This window comes from Brachyhypopomus gauderio, unplaced genomic scaffold (assembly GCF_052324685.1).
Source record: "Brachyhypopomus gauderio isolate BG-103 unplaced genomic scaffold, BGAUD_0.2 sc49, whole genome shotgun sequence".
Lineage (NCBI taxonomy): Eukaryota > Metazoa > Chordata > Actinopteri > Gymnotiformes > Hypopomidae > Brachyhypopomus > Brachyhypopomus gauderio.
In genome coordinates, this window is record NW_027506874.1 from 1707427 (window position 1) to 1727426 (window position 20000).

At 46.7% G+C, this 20000-nt stretch overlaps 1 protein-coding gene across 7 annotated transcripts in view; it reads left to right on the forward strand.

Annotated features, from left to right (window-relative positions):
- Positions 1-20000, forward strand: part of LOC143487693 (uncharacterized) — a 68931-nt gene that overhangs the window by 36592 nt on the left and 12339 nt on the right. For 6 of the 7 annotated variants that reach the window (XM_076986768.1, XM_076986769.1, XM_076986764.1 and 3 more), the window contains exons 10-17: positions 4536-4592; positions 4813-4881; positions 5229-5318; positions 8225-8334; positions 10958-10996; positions 13097-13811; positions 13985-14083; positions 15217-18921. In XM_076986768.1, the coding sequence (XP_076842883.1) occupies positions 4536-4592; positions 4813-4881; positions 5229-5318; positions 8225-8334; positions 10958-10996; positions 13097-13811; positions 13985-14083; positions 15217-18921 (4884 nt within the window). The remainder of the gene's footprint in view (positions 1-4535; positions 4593-4812; positions 4882-5228; positions 5319-8224; positions 8335-10957; positions 10997-13096; positions 13812-13984; positions 14084-15216; positions 18922-20000) is intronic. The other variant, XM_076986767.1, reaches the window with a different exon arrangement.

The window sequence follows — 20000 nt, forward strand, 5'->3', positions numbered from 1 at the left end:
AACATCTGCTGCCCTCTTGTGGTTCAACTATAGAACGATAACTGCACCCATGAGTAACAAGTGTGTGAGCGCTTGCTAAACTTTGTGTGATCCATAGTGATTTAGACATCAGTGTTCATGTCCATGCCCACACCACCACTCACACGTCTCACCCACACTACCACTCACGTCTCACCACACCACCACTCACACGTCTCACCCACACCACCACTCACACGTCTCACCCACACCACCACTCACACGTCTCACCCACACCACCACTCACACGTCTCACCCACACTACCACTCACACGTCTCACCCACACCACCACTCACACGTCTCACCCACACCACCACTCACACGTCTCACCCACACCACCACTCACACGTCTCACCACACGACCACTCACACGTCTCACCACACGACCACTCACACGTCTCACCACACGACCACTCACACGTCTCACCCACACTACCACTCACACGTCTCACCCACACCACCACTCACACGTCTCACCCACACTACCACTCACACGTCTCACCACACGACCACTCACACGTCTCACCACACGACCACTCACACGTCTCACCCACACTACCACTCACACGTCTCACCACACGACCACTCACACGTCTCACCCACACTACCACTCACACGTCTCACTCACACCACCACTCACACGTCTCACCACACGACCACTCACACGTCTCACTCACACCACCACTCACACGTCTCACCCACACTACCACTCACACGTCTCACCCACACTACCACTCACATGTCTCACCCTCACTACCACTCACACGTCTCACCCACACTACCACTCACACGTCTCACCACACGACCACTCACACGTCTCACCCACACTACCACTCACACGTCTCACTCACACTACCACTCACACGTCTCACCACACTACCACTCACACGTCTCACCACATGACCACACACACGTCTCACCCTCACTACCACTCACACGTCTCACCCTCACTACCACTCACACGTCTCACCCTCACTACCACTCACACGTCTCACCACACTACCACTCACACGTCTCACCCTCACTACCACTCACACATCTCACCCTCACTACCACTCACACGTCTCACCCACACTACCACTCACACGTCTCACCCACACTACCACTCACACGTCTCACCACACTACCACTCACACGTCTCACCCTCACCACCACTCACACGTCTCACCCTCACTACCACTCACACGTCTCACCCACACTACCACTCACACGTCTCACCCTCACTACCACTCACACGTCTTACCCTCACTACCACTCACACGTCTCACCCTCACTACCACTCACACGTCTCACCACACGACCACTCACACGTCTCACCACACCACCACTCACACGTCTCACCCACACCACCACTCACACGTCTCACCCACACCACCACTCACACGTCTCACCCACACCACCACTCACACGTCTCACCACACGACCACTCACACGTCTCACCCACACCACCACTCACACGTCTCACCCACACCACCACTCACACGTCTCACCCTCACTACCACTCACACGTCTCACCCACACTACCACTCACACGTCTCACCCACACTACCACTCACACGTCTCACCACACTACCACTCACATGTCTCACCCTCACTACCACTCACACGTCTCACCCACACTACCACTCACACGTCTCACCCACACTACCACTCACACGTCTCACCCACACTACCACTCACACGTCTCACCACACGACCACTCACACGTCTCACCCACACTACCACTCACACGTCTCACCCACACCACCACTCACACGTCTCACCACACGACCACTCACACGTCTCACCCACACCACCACTCACACGTCTCACCCACACCACCACTCACACGTCTCACCACACGACCACTCACACGTCTCACCACACCACCACTCACACGTCTCACCCACACTACCACTCACACGTCTCACCACACCACCACTCACACGTCTCACCACACCACCACTCACACGTCTTACCCACACCACCACTCACACGTCTCACCACACCACCACTCACACGTCTCACCACACGACCCCTCACACATCTCACCCACACCACCACTCACACGTCTCACCACACCACCACTCACACGTCTCACCACACCACCACTCACACCACCACTCACACGTCTCACCCACACCACCACTCACACGTCTCACCCACACCACCACTCACACGTCTCACCCACACCACCACTCACACGTCTCACCCACACCACCACTCACACGTCTCACCCACACCACCACTCACACGTCTCACCCACACTACCACTCACACGTCTCACCACACTACCACTCACACGTATCACCCACACTACCACTCACACGTATCACCCACACTACCACTCACACGTATCACCCACACGACCACTCGCACGTCTCACCACATGACCACTCACACGTCTCACCCACACCACCACTCACACGTCTCACCACATGACGACTCACACGTCTCACCCACACCACCACTCACACGTCTCACCACACGACCACTCACACGTCTCACCACACGACCACTCACACGTCTCACCCACACCACCACTCACACGTCTCACCACACGACCACTCACACGTCTCACCCACACTACCACTCACACGTCTCACCACACGACCACTCACACGTCTCACCCACACCACCACTCACACGTCTCACCACACGACCACTCACACGTCTCACCCACACTACCACTCACACGTCTCACCCTCACGACCACTCACACGTCTCACCCACACTACCACTCACACGTCTCACCCTCACTACCACTCACACGTCTCACCCACACTACCACTCACACGTCTCACCCACACCACCACTCACATTTTCTGGGAGATTCAGAACTGACATTCATGTAAGTTTTTTAATTACATTTTTGAGTGAACATTAACATATGAAATGTTTGAAATCACCAGCAACAACTGAAGAATAAAGTTCAGGTGTCCCAGCACTCTGGAGACTATATCAATATTAATGAATAATATAGTAATAAATATATATATCAATATGAATCAGTATGAGCGCTCAGAAGAGCAGTGTGGACTATACACTGATGATGGTTTTGTATACAGTAACAGTATGCCACCAGACCAGTGGCTGAGACAGGAATGAATTAACACATTAACAGGAAAGAAGGAAGGATGGAATGAATGAATGAATTAATGAATAAATAAATGAATCGGTGAACCACTAATGGAAATTCGTCTTTAGTGTTTATTGTTCAACAGTGCCAACAGTTCACATATTAAGGACATGTGTCCATGAGAGTTAGACACACATGTTACTCAACTCAACTCAACTTTATTTATATAGCACTTTAAAAACAGCCAAGGCCGTGCCAAAGTGCTGTACATAAGAATACAAACAATTAAAAGAACATAGAACATAAGAAATAATACAGTATAAAAACTAGAAAAACATAAAAACCACTGCATTACTGCATTAAGGAAGAAATTATATATGGACAGGATGGGTCTCTCCCAAAGCAGAAATCATTCAGTTAAACTGCCTGGGCTCCAGGTCTTTATTGTCTTAACTAATGTGAGAGAGTGAGAGAGAGTGAGAGGTTGGGTATTAAAACAGTAGTACAGCACTTTGTTTTTAGATGGTTAACACTTCTGGCTGGAATGGTTTAGAGTAGTCCTCTGGGTATTTCCTGACCACACATACTCGCGTGTGTGTGTGTGCGTGTGTGTGTATACATGTGTGTGTGCGTTTGTGTGTGTGTGTGTTGTGGGGGGGCTTGGCAGTACTCCTCATTCCCTGCCCCCACCCCACCTGATATATATAGAATAAGTTCAGAGAGTCAAAGCTTCTGAAATCTGAAACACACATATGCACGCACTCATGCACACACACACACACACATGCAAACGGACACAATCGCGGGAATCACAGTTCGTGTGCAGCGTGACTGAGAGAAGCAGTGTTGTGCAGGTGTGGGAAGAGAGCTACACGGATGAAGCTGAACACGAATAAGGTATCGTGGGTGAAACCCCCCACTGCTCACCTGGAGAGTGAGATCTGGCTTAACGCCAGAGATCCTGCACAGAAGATCAAACATGAGGGTTACTGCTATCAGGAATGGTGTTTTCATTTTCTCTGACTTAGCAATATTCAGTGATGTGCTGTTTTGTTATTATCAGTGTGTAAACTGCATGTCTTGCAATTCCCCACGTGTCTGTCCTCATCTTTACCGGTGAGACAACATACACATATAGACACTTTGATTTATTTCATTATGTTATCATGAATATTTCAGGTCTTTTAAACTTTCATTCAGACACTGTTGTTTTCTATGCTGTTCACATACTGATAGCCGTTAAGAGTTAGCTGTTATCTGAAATATTACTCATTTGTTTCAGAAGTATTAGTAGAAAATACCTGACACTGCTAAAAGTCTTTAGGGTTCTATAGGGTTCTTTGGGGTTCTCTAGGGTTATATATGATTCTATGGGGTCTTTAGGGTTCTATGGGTTTCTTTAGGGTACTATAAGCTGTTTCTCTCTGAGGTAATGCTTGACTCTCCCTTCTGTTTTAGCCTGACTTGCTCAACTTTAAGAAAGGATGGATGACCAAACTGTACGAAGATGGCCTGGTGAGTCAGTGTGAAACATGCACCTCCATATCTGTTAACATCTCCAGTGCTTTATATGCTACTTATGTTTCAAATAGCTATTAAATTCCAGACATTAATATGTACCTTCTAATATCTCTCTCTCTCTCTCTCTCTCTCTCTCTCTCTCTCTCTCTCTCTCTCTCTCTCTGTCTGTCTGTCTGTCTGTCTGTCTGTCTGTCTGTCTCTCTCTCTCTCTCAGTGGAAGAAGCACTGGTTTGTTTTATCTGACCAGAGTCTGAGATATTACAGAGACTCCATTGCCGAGGAGGTTAGCCTTTGTCTGTGTGTCTCTGTCTGTCTGTTAATGCTTGTGTCTCTGTCTCTGTGTCCTCAGTTGGCTATGTTTCTGTGACTGTGTTTGTATCTGTGTCTCTCCCAGCATGTGTCTGCATCTGTATCTGTACCTATGAATCTGTCTCTGTCTCTGTGTCTGTGTCTCTATGAGTTTATGTGGTTTTCTCTCTGACTGTCTTTGCATTGGCCTCTGTGCATGTGTCTGTATCTCTGACTGTCTGTCTCTCTATGAGCTTATGTGCCTGTATCTCTGACTGTGGGACTTTTATTTTGTAACTTCAATTCAAACTGTTAATTTTACTCTTCTGACATCACATCCAGGCTGCAGATATTGATGGCGAGATCGATCTGTCCACTTGTTATGATGTCACAGAGTTCCCAGTGCAGAGGAACTATGGTTTCCAGATCCATGTGAGTCCCACTGATACCAACATCTCCTCCTGCAGGGAACTCAAACATGTGCTAGGAGTGAAGATATTAAGTGATTGGGGTTGATGTTTGGGTTGGTGTTGGGGTTGGTGTTGGGGTTGGTGTTGGGGTTGGTGTTGGGGTTGGTGTTAGGGTTGGTGTTAGGGTTGGTGTTTGGGTTATGTGTTAGGGTTGGGGTTAGGATGGGTTAGGTTTTGGGTTAGATGTTACGGTTAGGTGTTATGATTTGAGGTTTAGGTTAGGTGTTACATTTAGGGGCTGGGGTTAGTGGTTGGGGTTAGGGTTGGAGTTATGTGTTAGGGTTGGAGTTTAGGTTAGGTGTTGTGTTTGGGGTTTAGGTTAGGTGTTGGGGTTAGGTGTTAGGGTTAGATGTTGGGGTTGGGATTGGTTTTAAGGTAACCTGAGGGAAATAAATTGTTATGCTGTCAGCAGTATTACTAAAGCTTTCCAGACTACTGCTGTTGCCCTCAGTATACATCTACACACACACACGCGCACACACACAGACACACGCACACACAGACACACGCACACACAGACACACGCACACACAGACACACGCACACACAGACACACGCACACACAGACACACACACACACACACATACACACGCACCCACATACACGCACGCACCCACATACACACACGCACCCGCACACACACACACACTTTTGGTAAGCTCAGGCATGTGTAGGGCTTTTAAGTGTTGTGAGAGCCATGTCTGCTGGCGTGAGCTCAAGATGTTCCTCATTCATCTCTGCATGGGTGGGTACCATGATGTCATCAGCTCTGCACATTCCCACGTTCCTCAGACATAATAAATGTCTCTCTGTCCCACTGTCTCTGTCCCACTGTCTCTGTCCCACTTTGTGTTGATCAGTGCTGCCAGCTGAGGTTTTACAGCTGCTCTACCTTTACTTAGTGATGGATGAATGTTTGCACCTCAGTGCATTGAGCAGTAATGAGACTATGTTCTATATGTTCTTAACTGCTTTTGTTCTGACAACTACATTACCTGGAACTCAATCTACTGAACTACACCAAAAATGGCACTTTTAGAGCATGCAGTAAAATTTAAATGTAAAGGAAATTGTAAACCAAAATACAGTAATAATGATAATTTACTTATTTCACCACACAGGTTTATAATGCACTGTCCAGTGTAGCACTGTCTGTTTGTTATATTTGGATTAACTGTATATACTTTATGATAAATGTTTGCAGTGTGTTATAGATTTATGCTGAGTATGATATTTGATCATTTTTGTTTCTGGCATCATTATTTATGGTTAAGTTTTGAGTTGCCTTTGGTTTATTTTAAGTTTAATTTGGGTTTACGTAGCTTTTAATATTGTTATGTATTTTTTGTTGGGCTCTAGGATTTGTGGACTGTGTTTTGGTATTAGTGTTGTTTTGGTCTTAGTGTTGTTGTTTGTGTTGTCTTGTTTTGATATTAGTGTTGTTTGTGTTGTGTTATTTTGATATTAGTGTTGTTGTTTGTGTTGTGTTGTTTTGGTATTGGTGTTAGTGTTTTTTTGGGCTGCGTGTTGTTGCAGGATTCCTGGCGTTTCCCTGGCGTTTCCATGGCTATTTTAATAATGTCTGGCGTGTTTCCTGGTTATTTTAGTGACATCAGAAATAGCAAGTTGCATGATGTCTCCTGCTTTCTATTAAAATGACACACAGCATTAGAGCCAGAAATGGTTGCTTGCAGAGTGAAAGATAGGTAGAGAGAAAGAGAGGTAGACTGAAAGAGGTGGAGAGAAAGGTAGAATGAAAGAGGTAGAGAGTAAGAGTGTCATGAAGAGAAACTGAGATACAGAACAGGTAATAAGCCCCACAATAAATACAACCAACAGTACTGTCCCAGAATCGGGACGGGCCAGTACATCAGTTGTAAATAAATGATCACAATATTGCAATACTGATTTCACAGAAAGATGCAGCATGTCAGTGACTAATACTAACGCTAAACACACTGTGTGTATTGTGTGTGGACCATTTCACACTTTGCATGGAGGCGCTGGTCTCTGAGGGTTCCTGGCTGAGCTCCTCTTGCATCTCACCAGGTTTGGACATTTCAGTGCAGCACCTATTTCCTGCTCTAAGCTCTTCCAAACTGACATAAACGCACGTCATGCTGCTTGTCGTAACACTGTTTGCGTGGGTCAGTAATCTTGTGTGTGTGCCACATCCACCTGAGAGTATCTCTCTGAAGGTGTTTCTGTAGCTTTTTGTATTTCTCCCTCCCAGACATTAGAGGCTGAGTTGTTAGCCCTCACTGTCACAGGAGACATCTCTCCAGTAGTCATCATCTCTCCAGTAGTCATCATCTCTCCAGTAGTCATCATCTCTCCAGTAGTCACCAAACAGTTCCTGGTTGGCCTTTAGTCTGGTCTTTGGAGTCAGTTATTGGCTAGGTTTAAAAGTTATAGATACAGCCTATTTTGGGCACATCATCAGTAAGGTATCCAGTAATGAAACAATTTAACTGTAATATGTAACATAAACATGTTGTTGGTGTCCACATGGTGCAGCCTATATGTTGAGCTGTATGTTGCAATGTTGCTGGCAGCTTGATCTGACTGACTCTGTGATTGATGGTTTAGGGAGTGATGTTGTTATCGATCATGTGTGAGATCGAAGCCTTGCTCAGCTGAGCCACTGGAGAGGAGATCTCTGGAGAGGAGAACTCTGGAGAGGAGATCTCTGGAGACTCCTGAGCTGACTCCTGTTGAGTCTTACAGAGTTCACAGGTTCATGAGGTCTGGCAGTTGGACCCATACCCATAGCTGATATATACAGTTTTTATTCTCTCCTTCTATCTGTTACTTTCTTACTCTCCACATCTCCCTTTCTTCCTTGTTTTCTCTTTTCTGTCACTCAGAGTAAGGATGGCTCATTTACCCTGTCCGCTATGACTTCTGGGATACGCCGGAACTGGATACAGGCTATAATGAAGAGTGTGCGGCCCACTATCACACCTGACGTCACACGGTATGCTTCACTCTTCTCTTTCTCTGAGGATAGTTTAGTAGTTTGGTACGGTATCTTAGTTTGGTAGACAGCATCTCAGTTGTTCACTAGTTTGGTTTGGCTTCTGTTCACTAGTTTTATTTGATCTTTTTAGTAGTTTGACAGTTTAGCAGTAGTGGCCGACTGATTTATCGGTCGACAGATTGTTCTGACTTTTTGTGGTAATTGGCATTAGCTGATATTTTTTGTTCCAGCATTAGCCAATGATTTATTTTAATATATTTTTCTATTTTAGTTTTTTATCACCTATTTATTTAGTTGAAACACTGATGTAAAATTAGTGCTCATCTGCTTGTAGAGACAAACAATGCAGGTTTGGGGTTAGGTCTTTATTGTCATTGTCACAACGAAATTGACAGTGCTGTCCAGACAATAACAGTATTAAATAAATGCTCAAGTTCAGAAAGTTCAGTTTGCGTCTCATTTCTTCTTCTTATTAACTATGTTTTATAAGATACAAAAACACCCAACATATCAGCCTTATATATTGGTTATTAAATATGTCTTCAATATCTTTAAATATCAGCATTGGCCATTGAAAAAACTTTATCGGTCATCACTATTTAGTAGTTTGGTAGTTTAGTAGTTTGTTACGGGTGCTTTGAGCCATTATTGTGTCAGAAGGTATAACTCTGGGACAGCTAGAAAATGAAAAGTGATAGCATGCCAGCATCTCTGATGGAAATAATCTAAAATAAACTTTTTTTTAAATCAGTAACTACTTATTTTAAGTATGAATGTGTACTATAAATGCAAAATAATACATAAACTACACTGGGGGGAATTTGTTTCATGGTTCATTCCCTCATTTCTGGGGTAAAGGAACTACCACATAGTCATAGTAGCACCACCATTTGCTGGGCAAAACGTATGTACATAACAACATAAATCTATGCAATCAGCGTCCTCTAATCTGCCGCCTAAATGATGCTTCTGTGATGAAGGGACATTTTGATGTCAAAGACCATTATCGTGGTTACTGAAGACAGTATTTCAGGCATCCCCAAATCCAATAAGACCTCTCTTTCAAAATCCATTTGAAAGAACTTACAAATCAAATTCTTCATTTTTCAATTTAACTGAAAATTTAACTGATGAACATTACATGGACCTAAGATGGCTGGCTAGTCAAGTTGAGTGTTTTGTGGTATTTTTTCCTTTATAGTACCAATTAACTAAGCTAGTGAAATCTAAATTTGACCAATAATTTAACCTAGTGGTTCTGATGAACTGAGATACCAAACGTTTGCATACTGTTAGCTAGCTAGCTTCTTTAGCCAGTAGGTTGTATAGCTAGTAGCTTGCTTTGAATTACCAGTATGTATGAAAGGTGTATAAATAAACTTGCATTGCCTTAGATAGCTTATGTAGCTAGTAGCTTATGTAGCTAGTAGCTTGTGTAGCTAGTAGCTTATGTAGCTAGTAGCTGGTGTAGCTAGTAGCTTATGTAGCTAGTAGCTTATGTAGCTAGTAGCTTGTGTAGCTAGTAGCTTGTGTAGCTAGTAGCTTGTGTAGCTAGTAGCTTATGTAGCTAGTAGCTTATGTAGCTAGTAGCTTGTGTAGCTAGTAGCTTATGTAGCTAGTAGCTTGTGTAGCTAGTAGCTTGTGTAGCTAGTAGCTTGTGTAGCTAGTAGCTTTTGTAGCTTGAGTAGCTTGTAGCTTTTGTAGCTTGAGTAGCTTGTAGCTTTTGTAGCTTGTGTAGCTAGTAGCTTGTGTAGCTTGTAGCTTTTGTAGCTAGTAGCTTGTGTAGCTAGTAGCTTGTGTAGCTTGTGTAGCTAGTAGCTTTTGTAGCTTGAGTAGCTTGTGTAGCTTCAGTAGCTTGTGTAGCTTCAGTAGCTTTTGTAGCTTGTATAGCTTCAGTAGCTTGTGTAGCTAGTAGCTTGTGTAGCTAGTAGCTTGTATAGCTTGTGTAGCTTGTAGCTTGAGTAGCTTGTGTAGCTTTTGTAGCTAGTAGCTAGTGTAGCTAGTAGTTTGGTAATGTTGCTGTGTTGTACTGGTGGTTCTGGTGAACTCCACTAAGATGAGCTAGATTTACAGTGTAAAGTGTGAGCTTCTTTTTGATTCCCACAGTTGATGTAACGCCACTACACCAGCTGCAGCTAATTGTACTGTATTAGTCTTGACTCTAGTGCCTGTTAGATCACTGCAGTCACAGACCATTAGCAGTTTGTGTTGAGTTGTATTGTGATGGTTGCTAAAGCTGACAGAGGAAACAGCCAAACCTAGATTCTCTTAGACCAGCCACTCATGGTATAACTCATTTGTCTCCCCTCAACAGACAGTTCATAATCAGTTAGAGTTTCTCTGTAAATGCATTAAAGTATGTGAAAGTCAAAATAATATGCTTGGCTGCATGGATGAATCTAAATTGGGATTTAGTGTGTAGGAAATGGCTATAAACTAATAATAATAGTAAAAAATATTTAATGAACTGTGTGTTAAAAACTGCTCAGTTGCTCTGGGATCGTTGCTCTGGGATCAGTTGCTCTGGGATCGGTTGCTCCGTTGTGGCCTTTATTTTCCTCTGGCCAAGCTTTAATTTGTTTTATATATACCTTTTTCACTTTTCCTGATCTGTCCACAGGAAAAACGTCTCTCTCAAACTTTCTGTTCTCAAACCAAGGTTGGAACTTTATTTTTCTCAGATGTGTGCTGAGTGTCAATAAAAAGATGCGTCCGAGTGTGTTTGTGTTTGTGTGTGTGTGTGTGTGTGTGTGTGTGTGTGTGTGTGTGTGTGTGTGTGTGTGTGTGTGAGAATGTGTGCATGTTCAGTGACATCATTGTTGAGTAATGTCTCTGTAGAATGTTCTGTTGCTCTGTTATCAGTTAGCTATGCCTGGCAGCTCGGTTCAGTGCTTGTTGACTGGTGTCTGGAAGTTAATCTGTGCAAGCTGTTCATACTGTCATCCATCACGCTCACACACACACACACACACACACACACACACACACACACACACACACACACACACACACACACACACACACACACACAAAGACAAACTCACGAGGCCAGAGAGTGCTGGTGGAATCGGTGCAGGAAGAATGGGTCCACCGTGCAGTAAAGAGGACAGAAGCACGTGACGAGTGTTTGGATTAGCGTCACACAGTTTTCAGGAGCTTTCTTAACATAGAACACTACACAGCTTAACTGAATACTACTGAATTCTGCATACTGTTAAATGCTGTACACTACTAAACACTGAACACCACTGCTAAACTCTGAATGCTGCTAAACACTGCTGAATGCTGAGTACTGCTAAACACTGCTAAATGCTGAATACTGCAAAATACTGCTCAACTGAATACTGCAACATGCTCTATACCGAATACTGCTAAATGCTCTATTCTGCTAAACACTGCTGAATGCTGAATACTGCTAAACACTGCTAAAGTGCACACTGCTGAACGCTGAACACTGCTAAATGCTGCAGACAGCTGAATACTGAACAGTGCTAAACACTACACTAAGAAAAACACTGAACACCTCTAAAAGCTGAATGCAGCTAAATGCTGACCACGGCTTAATGTTGCACACTGCTGAATGATCAACACTGCTGAATGATCAACACTGCTGAATGCTGATCAATGCAGTCTGCTAAATAAGGTCTGCAGAAGGATTGAGATGTTTCCTACTCAGATTCACTGTAGATATTATATTATGGTGTGGTGCCTATGGATTCAGTGTGTGTGTGCGTGTGTGCGTGTGTGTGTGTGTGTGTGTGTATGTGAGAGAGAGAGAGAGAGAGATTTCTGAGCGGGTGTATTTAAGGGGCTGTTTTTTTCTTGGTCTGCCCATGCAGTGCTACCATTGCAAGAATGTGAGATATTTTTGGGATGTAGACACCTTACTGACTCCTCTCTTGGACTCTCTCTCTCTCTCTCTCTCTCTTTCTCTCCATGTCTCTCTCTCTTACTCCCCATTCTGGAATCTCCCCTCCTCTTAAGGATGAAAATATCGCGCTGTATAAACCCCATCTTAGGGTTCCCTCACTGCCTGGTTCACATAGCTGGCATTATTTTCTCACTGTTGTTAGACTGACATACACTTGTGTATGTTTGTGGTGTGTAAGGTTGTGTGTTAGTTGTGTTGTATGTATGTGTGTGTGGATCTACAGCATGTCATAAACTTACAATTTTTTTTTTATCTGAATGCAAGTGTGAGTTTTTAATGTTGTTTGTAACCCTCTCCTCTATTCTCTCTCCTTTCTCCTCTTTTCTCTCTCCTTTCTCCCCTTTTCTCTCTCCTTTCTCCCCTTTTCTCTCTCCTTTCTCCCCTTTTCTCTCTCCTTTCTCCTCTTTTCTCTCTCCTTTCTCCTCTTTTCTCTCTCCTTTCTCCTCTTTTCTCTCTCCTTTCTCCCCTTTTCTCTCTCCTTTCTCCTCTTTTCTCTCTCCTTTCTCCTCTTTTCTCTCTCCTTTCTCCTCTTTTCTCTCTCCTTTCTCCTCTTTTCTCTCTCCTTTCTCCCCTTTTCTCTCTCCTTTCTCCCCTTTTCTCTCTCCTTTCTCCTCTTTTCTCTCTCCTTTCTCCCCTTTTCTCTCTCCTTTCTCCCCTTTTCTCTCTCCTTTCTCCTCTTTTCTCTCTCCTTTCTCCTCTTTTCTCTCTCCTTTCTCCTCTTTTCTCTCTCCTTTCTCCTCTTTTCTCTCTCCTTTCTCCCCTTTTCTCTCTCCTTTCTCCTCTATTCTCTCTCCTTTCTCCCCTTTTCTCTCTCCTCTCCTCTTTCAGTTCTCTTCCAGATGAACAGGCTAAAGTGAGAGCTACCTTGGACTTGACAAAGCCAGGCCCAGATATCTCCCAGAATGCACACACCCCTAAGGTTGAAGTTCAGAGGTCTTGTGAGGTCACTGGTGACGTGGCCCCGCCCCATGAGCTGCGTAAGACCCGGGCTCGTGATCGCAGGCGAGAAGGAAGGTCCAAAACCTTCGACTGGGCGGAGTTTCGGCCTGGACAGGATAAGGAGGAGCCTGAGCGGCCCGCAAGGGAGAGGGTGGAGACTTTAGATATAAGCTCCTCCTCCTCTTTATCCTCTGTCTCCTCGCCTGCATCCTCTCCGCAAACATCCTCCTCCGTCTCTGGGCCAATGCCTGGCCCCTCCCACTCTGACAGGAAGTTCTCTCAGCAGGAAGAGGAAGTGGGGCAAGCCAGACGTCGACGCTTTCACCCTTCGTCGTCTCTGCCTTCCACGACAGCTGTCACCTTGGCGACCGTGACAGATGGCCAGTGCAAGCGCCCCCTGGAGGACCCACAGGGTCAGTCTCCCCAGATGGAGGTGGACGCTGGGAAGGTGGATGTACAGGTGGAGATTGAACACAGGTGGCATCAGGTGGAGACCACGCCCCTCAGGGAGGAGAAACAGGTGCCAATCACCGGCAGCACTGCCCATCGGTCTGTTGGAGACAAAGTCCCCCCACAAGAGCTAGCCACCCGATTGGACAAAGAGGTTTGGTTACCATTAGATGTTTATTTACTTGAAGCCAACTTATGCCTGTTGGACGATGACATTTCAAAGACAGATAACGTCAATTACATATGATACCACAGAATATTGACACCATCTCTACATGTTTGCAGTGTCCTCACGTTCGTATTGGATGAGCTTTGTTTGTTTTGCAGTTGGGGCAGACGCAGAGGGAGTTGATGAGACTGCAGGAACAAAACAGTGTCCTGCAGGAGCAGTTACAGGACGCCCGCGGTCGTGAGCACAGTGCCCGGGTAACAAACACACACACACACACACACACTGCACTGACTGTAGTCTTCTTTGCAACTGTACCACATGTTGGAGGCAGTTTAACAAACTTTGTAATGTGAATGAGAATTGTTTTATTTGAATTGTTTATTCGAATAAAACATTCAAATAAAAATGTCAAGCACAGTCAAATAACAAATAACTAAATCTCCAATCTAGACAAGTTAAGTCCAGACAGTCCAACAAATACGTTATATTTGCCATACTAAATGATGCATTTTATACTAATATAAATCAGACCTTTATCCTGTCTCAGCATAAATTAGCACCTGTAGACTTTTTAAAAGTCACAATAAAACACAATAAAATCATACAACAAAATAAAATGTATCCATGAAGTGTTAAGCTGTAAAGTCTTATTTACAGTTGTGTTCATGGTCTGATTTTACAGTGAAACTCTTCTGGGTCATTTGAACCTGTGTAAGACTGCTATGCTGACTGATTTGCTATACTGACTGATCTGATATACTGACTGATTCTGTGCATGAATGCGTGACTAATTGCTGGCTGGAGTCGGTCTCTCTCTCTGGGCTCTGACTGGCTCTGGGCTGAAGTGCTGGTTCTGGCCCTGACAGGCTTGGGACTGTGCTTTTTCTTCTCTGTCTTTCTGTCTGTCTGTTTGTTCTTGTGTCTCATCTCTCATTGGTAATTTTATTTGCATGGCTTTGGATTCTTTTTGCTGTTTTAACACTTTTCTAGTCTTGTTTTCTTTTCTTTCTGTCAGTTGTAGACCACATCATTGATACCACATTGCCAAGACTGTACTCCTGTCTGTACTCCTGTCTGTGTATACATTTAGATAGTTATCAAGCAGTTTAACCACACTGTCAAGGGAACGCCCTTTGACACAAACCTTTTTATTTATTTATTCACCTCTTCATGACCATATTCGGCACACTCATTTTTTTGTTTTTTCTCATCTTGTGGAAAAAGCACAGTAGAAAGCTTGTGTGAATGAGAATGAGAAGATAAACAAACAAATTGAATCCTGGCGTCCCAAGCCGCAGACCCCAGAGTCGGAGCTCTCCACGCCTGTCGGGCATGGAAACCCAACACACAGACCCACTAACCACACTGTCCTCTTCATCTCTTAAAGAGTGCCACCGGGCCGGGACAGTCTTCATCTGACCCTCCACACCAAACACCATGGCAACACCTCAGCAAGCTGAACAAGGATCTGAAGTCCGAGCTGGACGTCCAGCGACGCAAACAAGATCTGGCCAATCAGCAGGTCACCACCCTGAGGCGGAGCTACAGCGAAGCCCAGGACGTGATCGGCCACCACGAGTCTGAGATCGAGGCCCTGCAGGCCAAGCTGGCGTCGGCGATGGCGGAGATGGTGGCCGGCGAGCAGGTGCTGGCCCGCATGCGCGGCGAGCTGAAGATGGAGCAGACGCGCTGCCGTGAACGCGAGGAGGAGCGCGTTCGCAACGACTGCACCTTACGGGCTCAGCTGCGCGACAGCGAGCAGCGTCTCCGCGAGGTGGAGGCCAGTCTGCTGGAGAAGAACCAGGCGCTGCGACAGCTGGAGAGACAGCAGGAGCTGCAGAGGGACCAGTGCAGCGAAGTGCAGCGGCTGCAGGACAAGCTGACGGACGTCACGGGACGCCTCCTCGCCACGGAGGAGGCCCAGGCCCTGCGGGAGGAGCGGGAGAGGAAGGAGCAGCGCTGCCAGGAGGAGAAACGCGAGCGGGAGCGGCTGAGCCTCGCCCGCAGGCTGGCGGAGTCGGAGGAGAAGAGGCTGGAGGTGGAAGACCGTCTGCACGAGGCACGGGAGCGGGTGGAGGCCATGCTGAAGAGAGGTGGGGTGGGGGTGGAGGTCAGGGAGGAGGTGGAGCAACTCCAACAGGAGCTTAGTGAGCGTAATGACCTGGTGGAGGCCTTGAAGGAGAGCGTCAGGAGACTGGAAGAGGAAAAAAACGTTCTGGCGTGCCGGTGCCAGGAGCTGGTTAACCAGATCGCAGAGGCGGACAGGGAGGTGGGAAAACTGAAGGCACAGCTGCAGACGGAGGAGTCGGACTACTATTCCCTCGAGAGCTCATACGAGCGCGTCTCCGAGGAGTTCGGCAAGATCTCCCGCATGTTGCGAGAGAAAGAGGAGGAGGTGCGGCACACGAAGGAGACGTACGAGCAGCTGGTGCAGCAGAAGGAACAGGACCTGAATGAAGCCTTCGTCAAGATGGCTGCTCTTGGGAGCAGCCTTGAGGAGGCGGAGCTCCGCTTGCAGGTGAAGACGGAGCTTCTCTCTCGGATGGGGCGCGGAGGGGCGGAGCCTTGCGAGGCGGAGCGAGAGCTGAAGGAGAAGCTGGTGGTGGCGGAAGGTCGGATTTCTGAGCTAGAGCAGCACCTCGACGCTCTGCGGCTGGGGTACGCTGACCTCAGGATGGAGCGCTGTCGGTCTCAGGAGAACATTCGCGATGTGGCCGAGGGTGAAGCAAAGCTCCATGTCTCCTGTCCCTCCACCCTGACCCTCGCTCGGAGCAGCTCGGAGACAGAAGTGTCCCTCGCAAAGCGCCAGAGGATACGCTTCTCCAATATTCAGTGCCAAAAATACAACCAGTCCCAAGGAGCCGGGGGGGTCCACACAGACAGCATGTTACAGGATCTCCTGAAAGAGAGTCAAGACCTCTCACCAGAGACCAGCCCAATGCTCGCAGGGGACAATGTCCAGGACCTGACCAAGGACATCAACATAGTGAGCGCTGGCTCGTTCCAGTCCAACAGCATCACGGAGAAGTTCATATCCATCATCCGAGCGCTGGAGGGCGAGCTCGAGGTCACAGAGGGGAAGCTGCGAAGCATGCAGAACCGGCAAAAGAAACCCGACACCCACGTCAACAGCCAATCAGAACAGACTGGAGAAGCCTACAGCCAATCAGAACAGACTGGCCCTGCTGGGGAGGTCCTCTCATGTTGGGATGCACAGAATAGCAGTACCACACACCTAGAGTGCGAGAGAGCTCTGGCGTTTGTTGAATCTTGCAGGCTGAAGGTGAGGGATATTCTTAGCAATCAGGTTGAAGACGGCAGTGCAGAAACACAGGCCTGTGCTCTGGCTGAGATAGAGCAGGACCTGGTTAATGCTACCTTGCACATGCATCAGGTTGACAGACCACATGACGTCTCTCCTGTCTCCTCACAGTCACAAACAAACGAAAGCGTTATAAAGCAGTTTGCCAGAATGTTAGCCTTTGAGGGTATTGTTTTACAGAAGATGGCGTTTTCTCTTCAAGACCCCAAATCTGATGTAATGCAAAGTCTCAGTGAGATACAAAGAGATGCAGACAACATTAAGAAGAGCCATCAGGGGTATCTGTCAGTAGTTTATACTGACATTCTGGCAAAAAAGCTTATGTTGGAGAGAATGATGGTGGACGATCTGGAGAAACACCAATCCCAGCAAGACCATGTGCAGTCACCTGGGAGTAGTGATCTATCCGAGGACGCCATTCACAGTGCCTGTGTCAGTGTCCAACTTGCATATTTCCTTCACACCTACCAAGGTGAGTTTGAGGAGCTCCAGAAGGACTTGTTTAAGGTAAACGAGACCATGCAGCAAAGGGAGGCGGTGGTGAAGGAGGCAGTTTGTGCTTTAAACACAGAACGAGTCTCCCAAAGTGTTGGTGGTCAGATTCCTGCTGGTCCCGAGTCTTCTCTTACCGATATCACCCCTGTTGAACTTACCCCTTACGCACAGCAGATTGAGAGAGAGGAAGCAGAGATTCTTGCTAAAGAAATTGTCGAAAGACATTTAGCGGCTTTGGAGTCTTGTGATGGAAAATCGGTGTTGTCCCTGCAGACAGAGCGAGAGGGGCTTGTTGCTGAGCTGAAGAGACAGGCGGAGGTTCTGCGTGGCCTGTCGCAGCTGGTGGAGACGACCTGGTGGGAGGGGAGCAGCACGGTCCACTCCGCGTTTGCAGAAAGAATCCAGGATCTCGTAGGACAGACTGGAGCCCTAACATGCAGCTCCCTCTGCATGCACGAAGCTCTGGTTCAGGCACAGATAGCGTACGTCGCCTGCAGGCTACGAGCCGACCACCAGAGGGAGCTGTCGCTGTGCCGGGAGACCGACCACAGCATGGCCACCCTGGTGCAGGAGCACGCCCAGAACATAACGGCCATCCAGCAGCGCTACCGGAGCAGCCTGGAGGAGGAACGGCTCAGCTTCACCAAGACCTTGAGCTCCTTGGAGGAGGAAAACGTAACGCTGCGAGAGCAGGCGGCCACGCGGCTGCGGGAGCTCGAGGAGCAGCGGGAACGGCTGGCGCGAGATCTCCGCTTGGAAACGGAGGAGCTCAGGACGAGGCACGAGGAGGAGCTGGCTCGGGTGGAGCAGGAACGAGCTGGTGGTGATGTGGCGTTGGCGGAGCACGCTGGGGAAAGCCAGCACGGTCCAGGAGACCTCAGGCAGGAGATCGAGGGAGGTGACCTGAAGCGTGAGGACCACATCCGAAAACTGGAAGAGGAATTCCGGGAGAAAATCCAAAAGCTGGAGAAGGACCATCAGGAGGAGATCCAGAACCTGCATGAACGTTACAGCCAGACTCTCCGCACGCTGGGAGAGAGATTTGAGCCAACTGAGGAACCAGCACCACAAACCCACACTGAGGAGGCCCAAGACTCCAGCCCCATGGAGGAAGGAGAGGCAGCCGAACCAGAAGTGATGTCAGTGCTGAGAGGTCGTGTGCAGGAACTGGAGTCAAAGATGAGCTGCATGCGTGATGAACTGGAGAACAAACCCGCTGACGGAGATGTCGTCGGCCTGAGAGAAAAGTACCAGAGAGACTTCGACAGCCTCAAGGTTCAAGTCATCAATCAATCATTCAAATCTTTTTATAGTCATCTAGAAGTTGATGTTTTGTTGACATTCTCATCATTTCACATGCAGGGGTTAAAGAAAAGTTGATAAGCAGAATACAATTTGAAAAAGTTGTCAAAGGTCAAAAAAATCAAATTAATTATTAATTAGTTTATTATTAAAACATGACCAGTGCAGAAGGGGTTAGTTCCAGTACATTTACCACTGCTGGTAGGTGTTTCATCATGGCTCAGTCATCCCAACAGCTCTAGATCACCAAGACTAGGGCTCCATGCACAACGCTTCCCACAGATGACGGGAAACGATGGTGTTGTGTGTGTGCTGCTGTCAGAGTCGGTACCACTATACAGTCGTACTGCATGTTCACATATTTAGATCAATGCTATGCTAGCTGTGTTGGGCTAGCACACATGTTGGGCTAGTGTTGGACATGTGACCAATCTTGTTACTCGAGGTAACTATTAAGATCGTCAGACATTCAAATACTGATCAGAGGACATTCACATTTACATTTAGCAGACACTCTTATCCAGAGTAACTTACAAAGTGCTTTGCATCTGTTCAAAGAATTCATCCTAGATAGTAGCACAGACAGGCCAAAATTCAAGTCAAGTCAAGTCAAAGTCAAGTCAAATTATTTATATAGCGCTTTTCACAACACACGTTGTCACAAAGCAGCTTTACTATCGTATGGATCGTAAGATCCCCTTGAGCCAGACTACTACTGAACTACAATGATCAATGTCATTACAGTGTTTTGATTAAACAGACTCAATTAAACAGGAGTTTAACTTTTACCAGGAAGCGTAAATAACCATAGACAGAAAAACACACAATTTAAAAACTGAAAACAAGTGTTATCTGCTGCTCATTTAATAACTCAACAAACATTTGAGTCTTCAGTCTACGTTTGAAGACGGCAAGAGACTGCAGTCTGAGCAGCTAATGGAAGATCGTTCCACCATCTCAGAGCAGGACAGAGAATAGTCTGGAGTTTTGTCTTCTGTGAGACTTTAAGCATGGAGTTGAGCCATGGTTGACATTCAGAGTGCTCGAAGTAC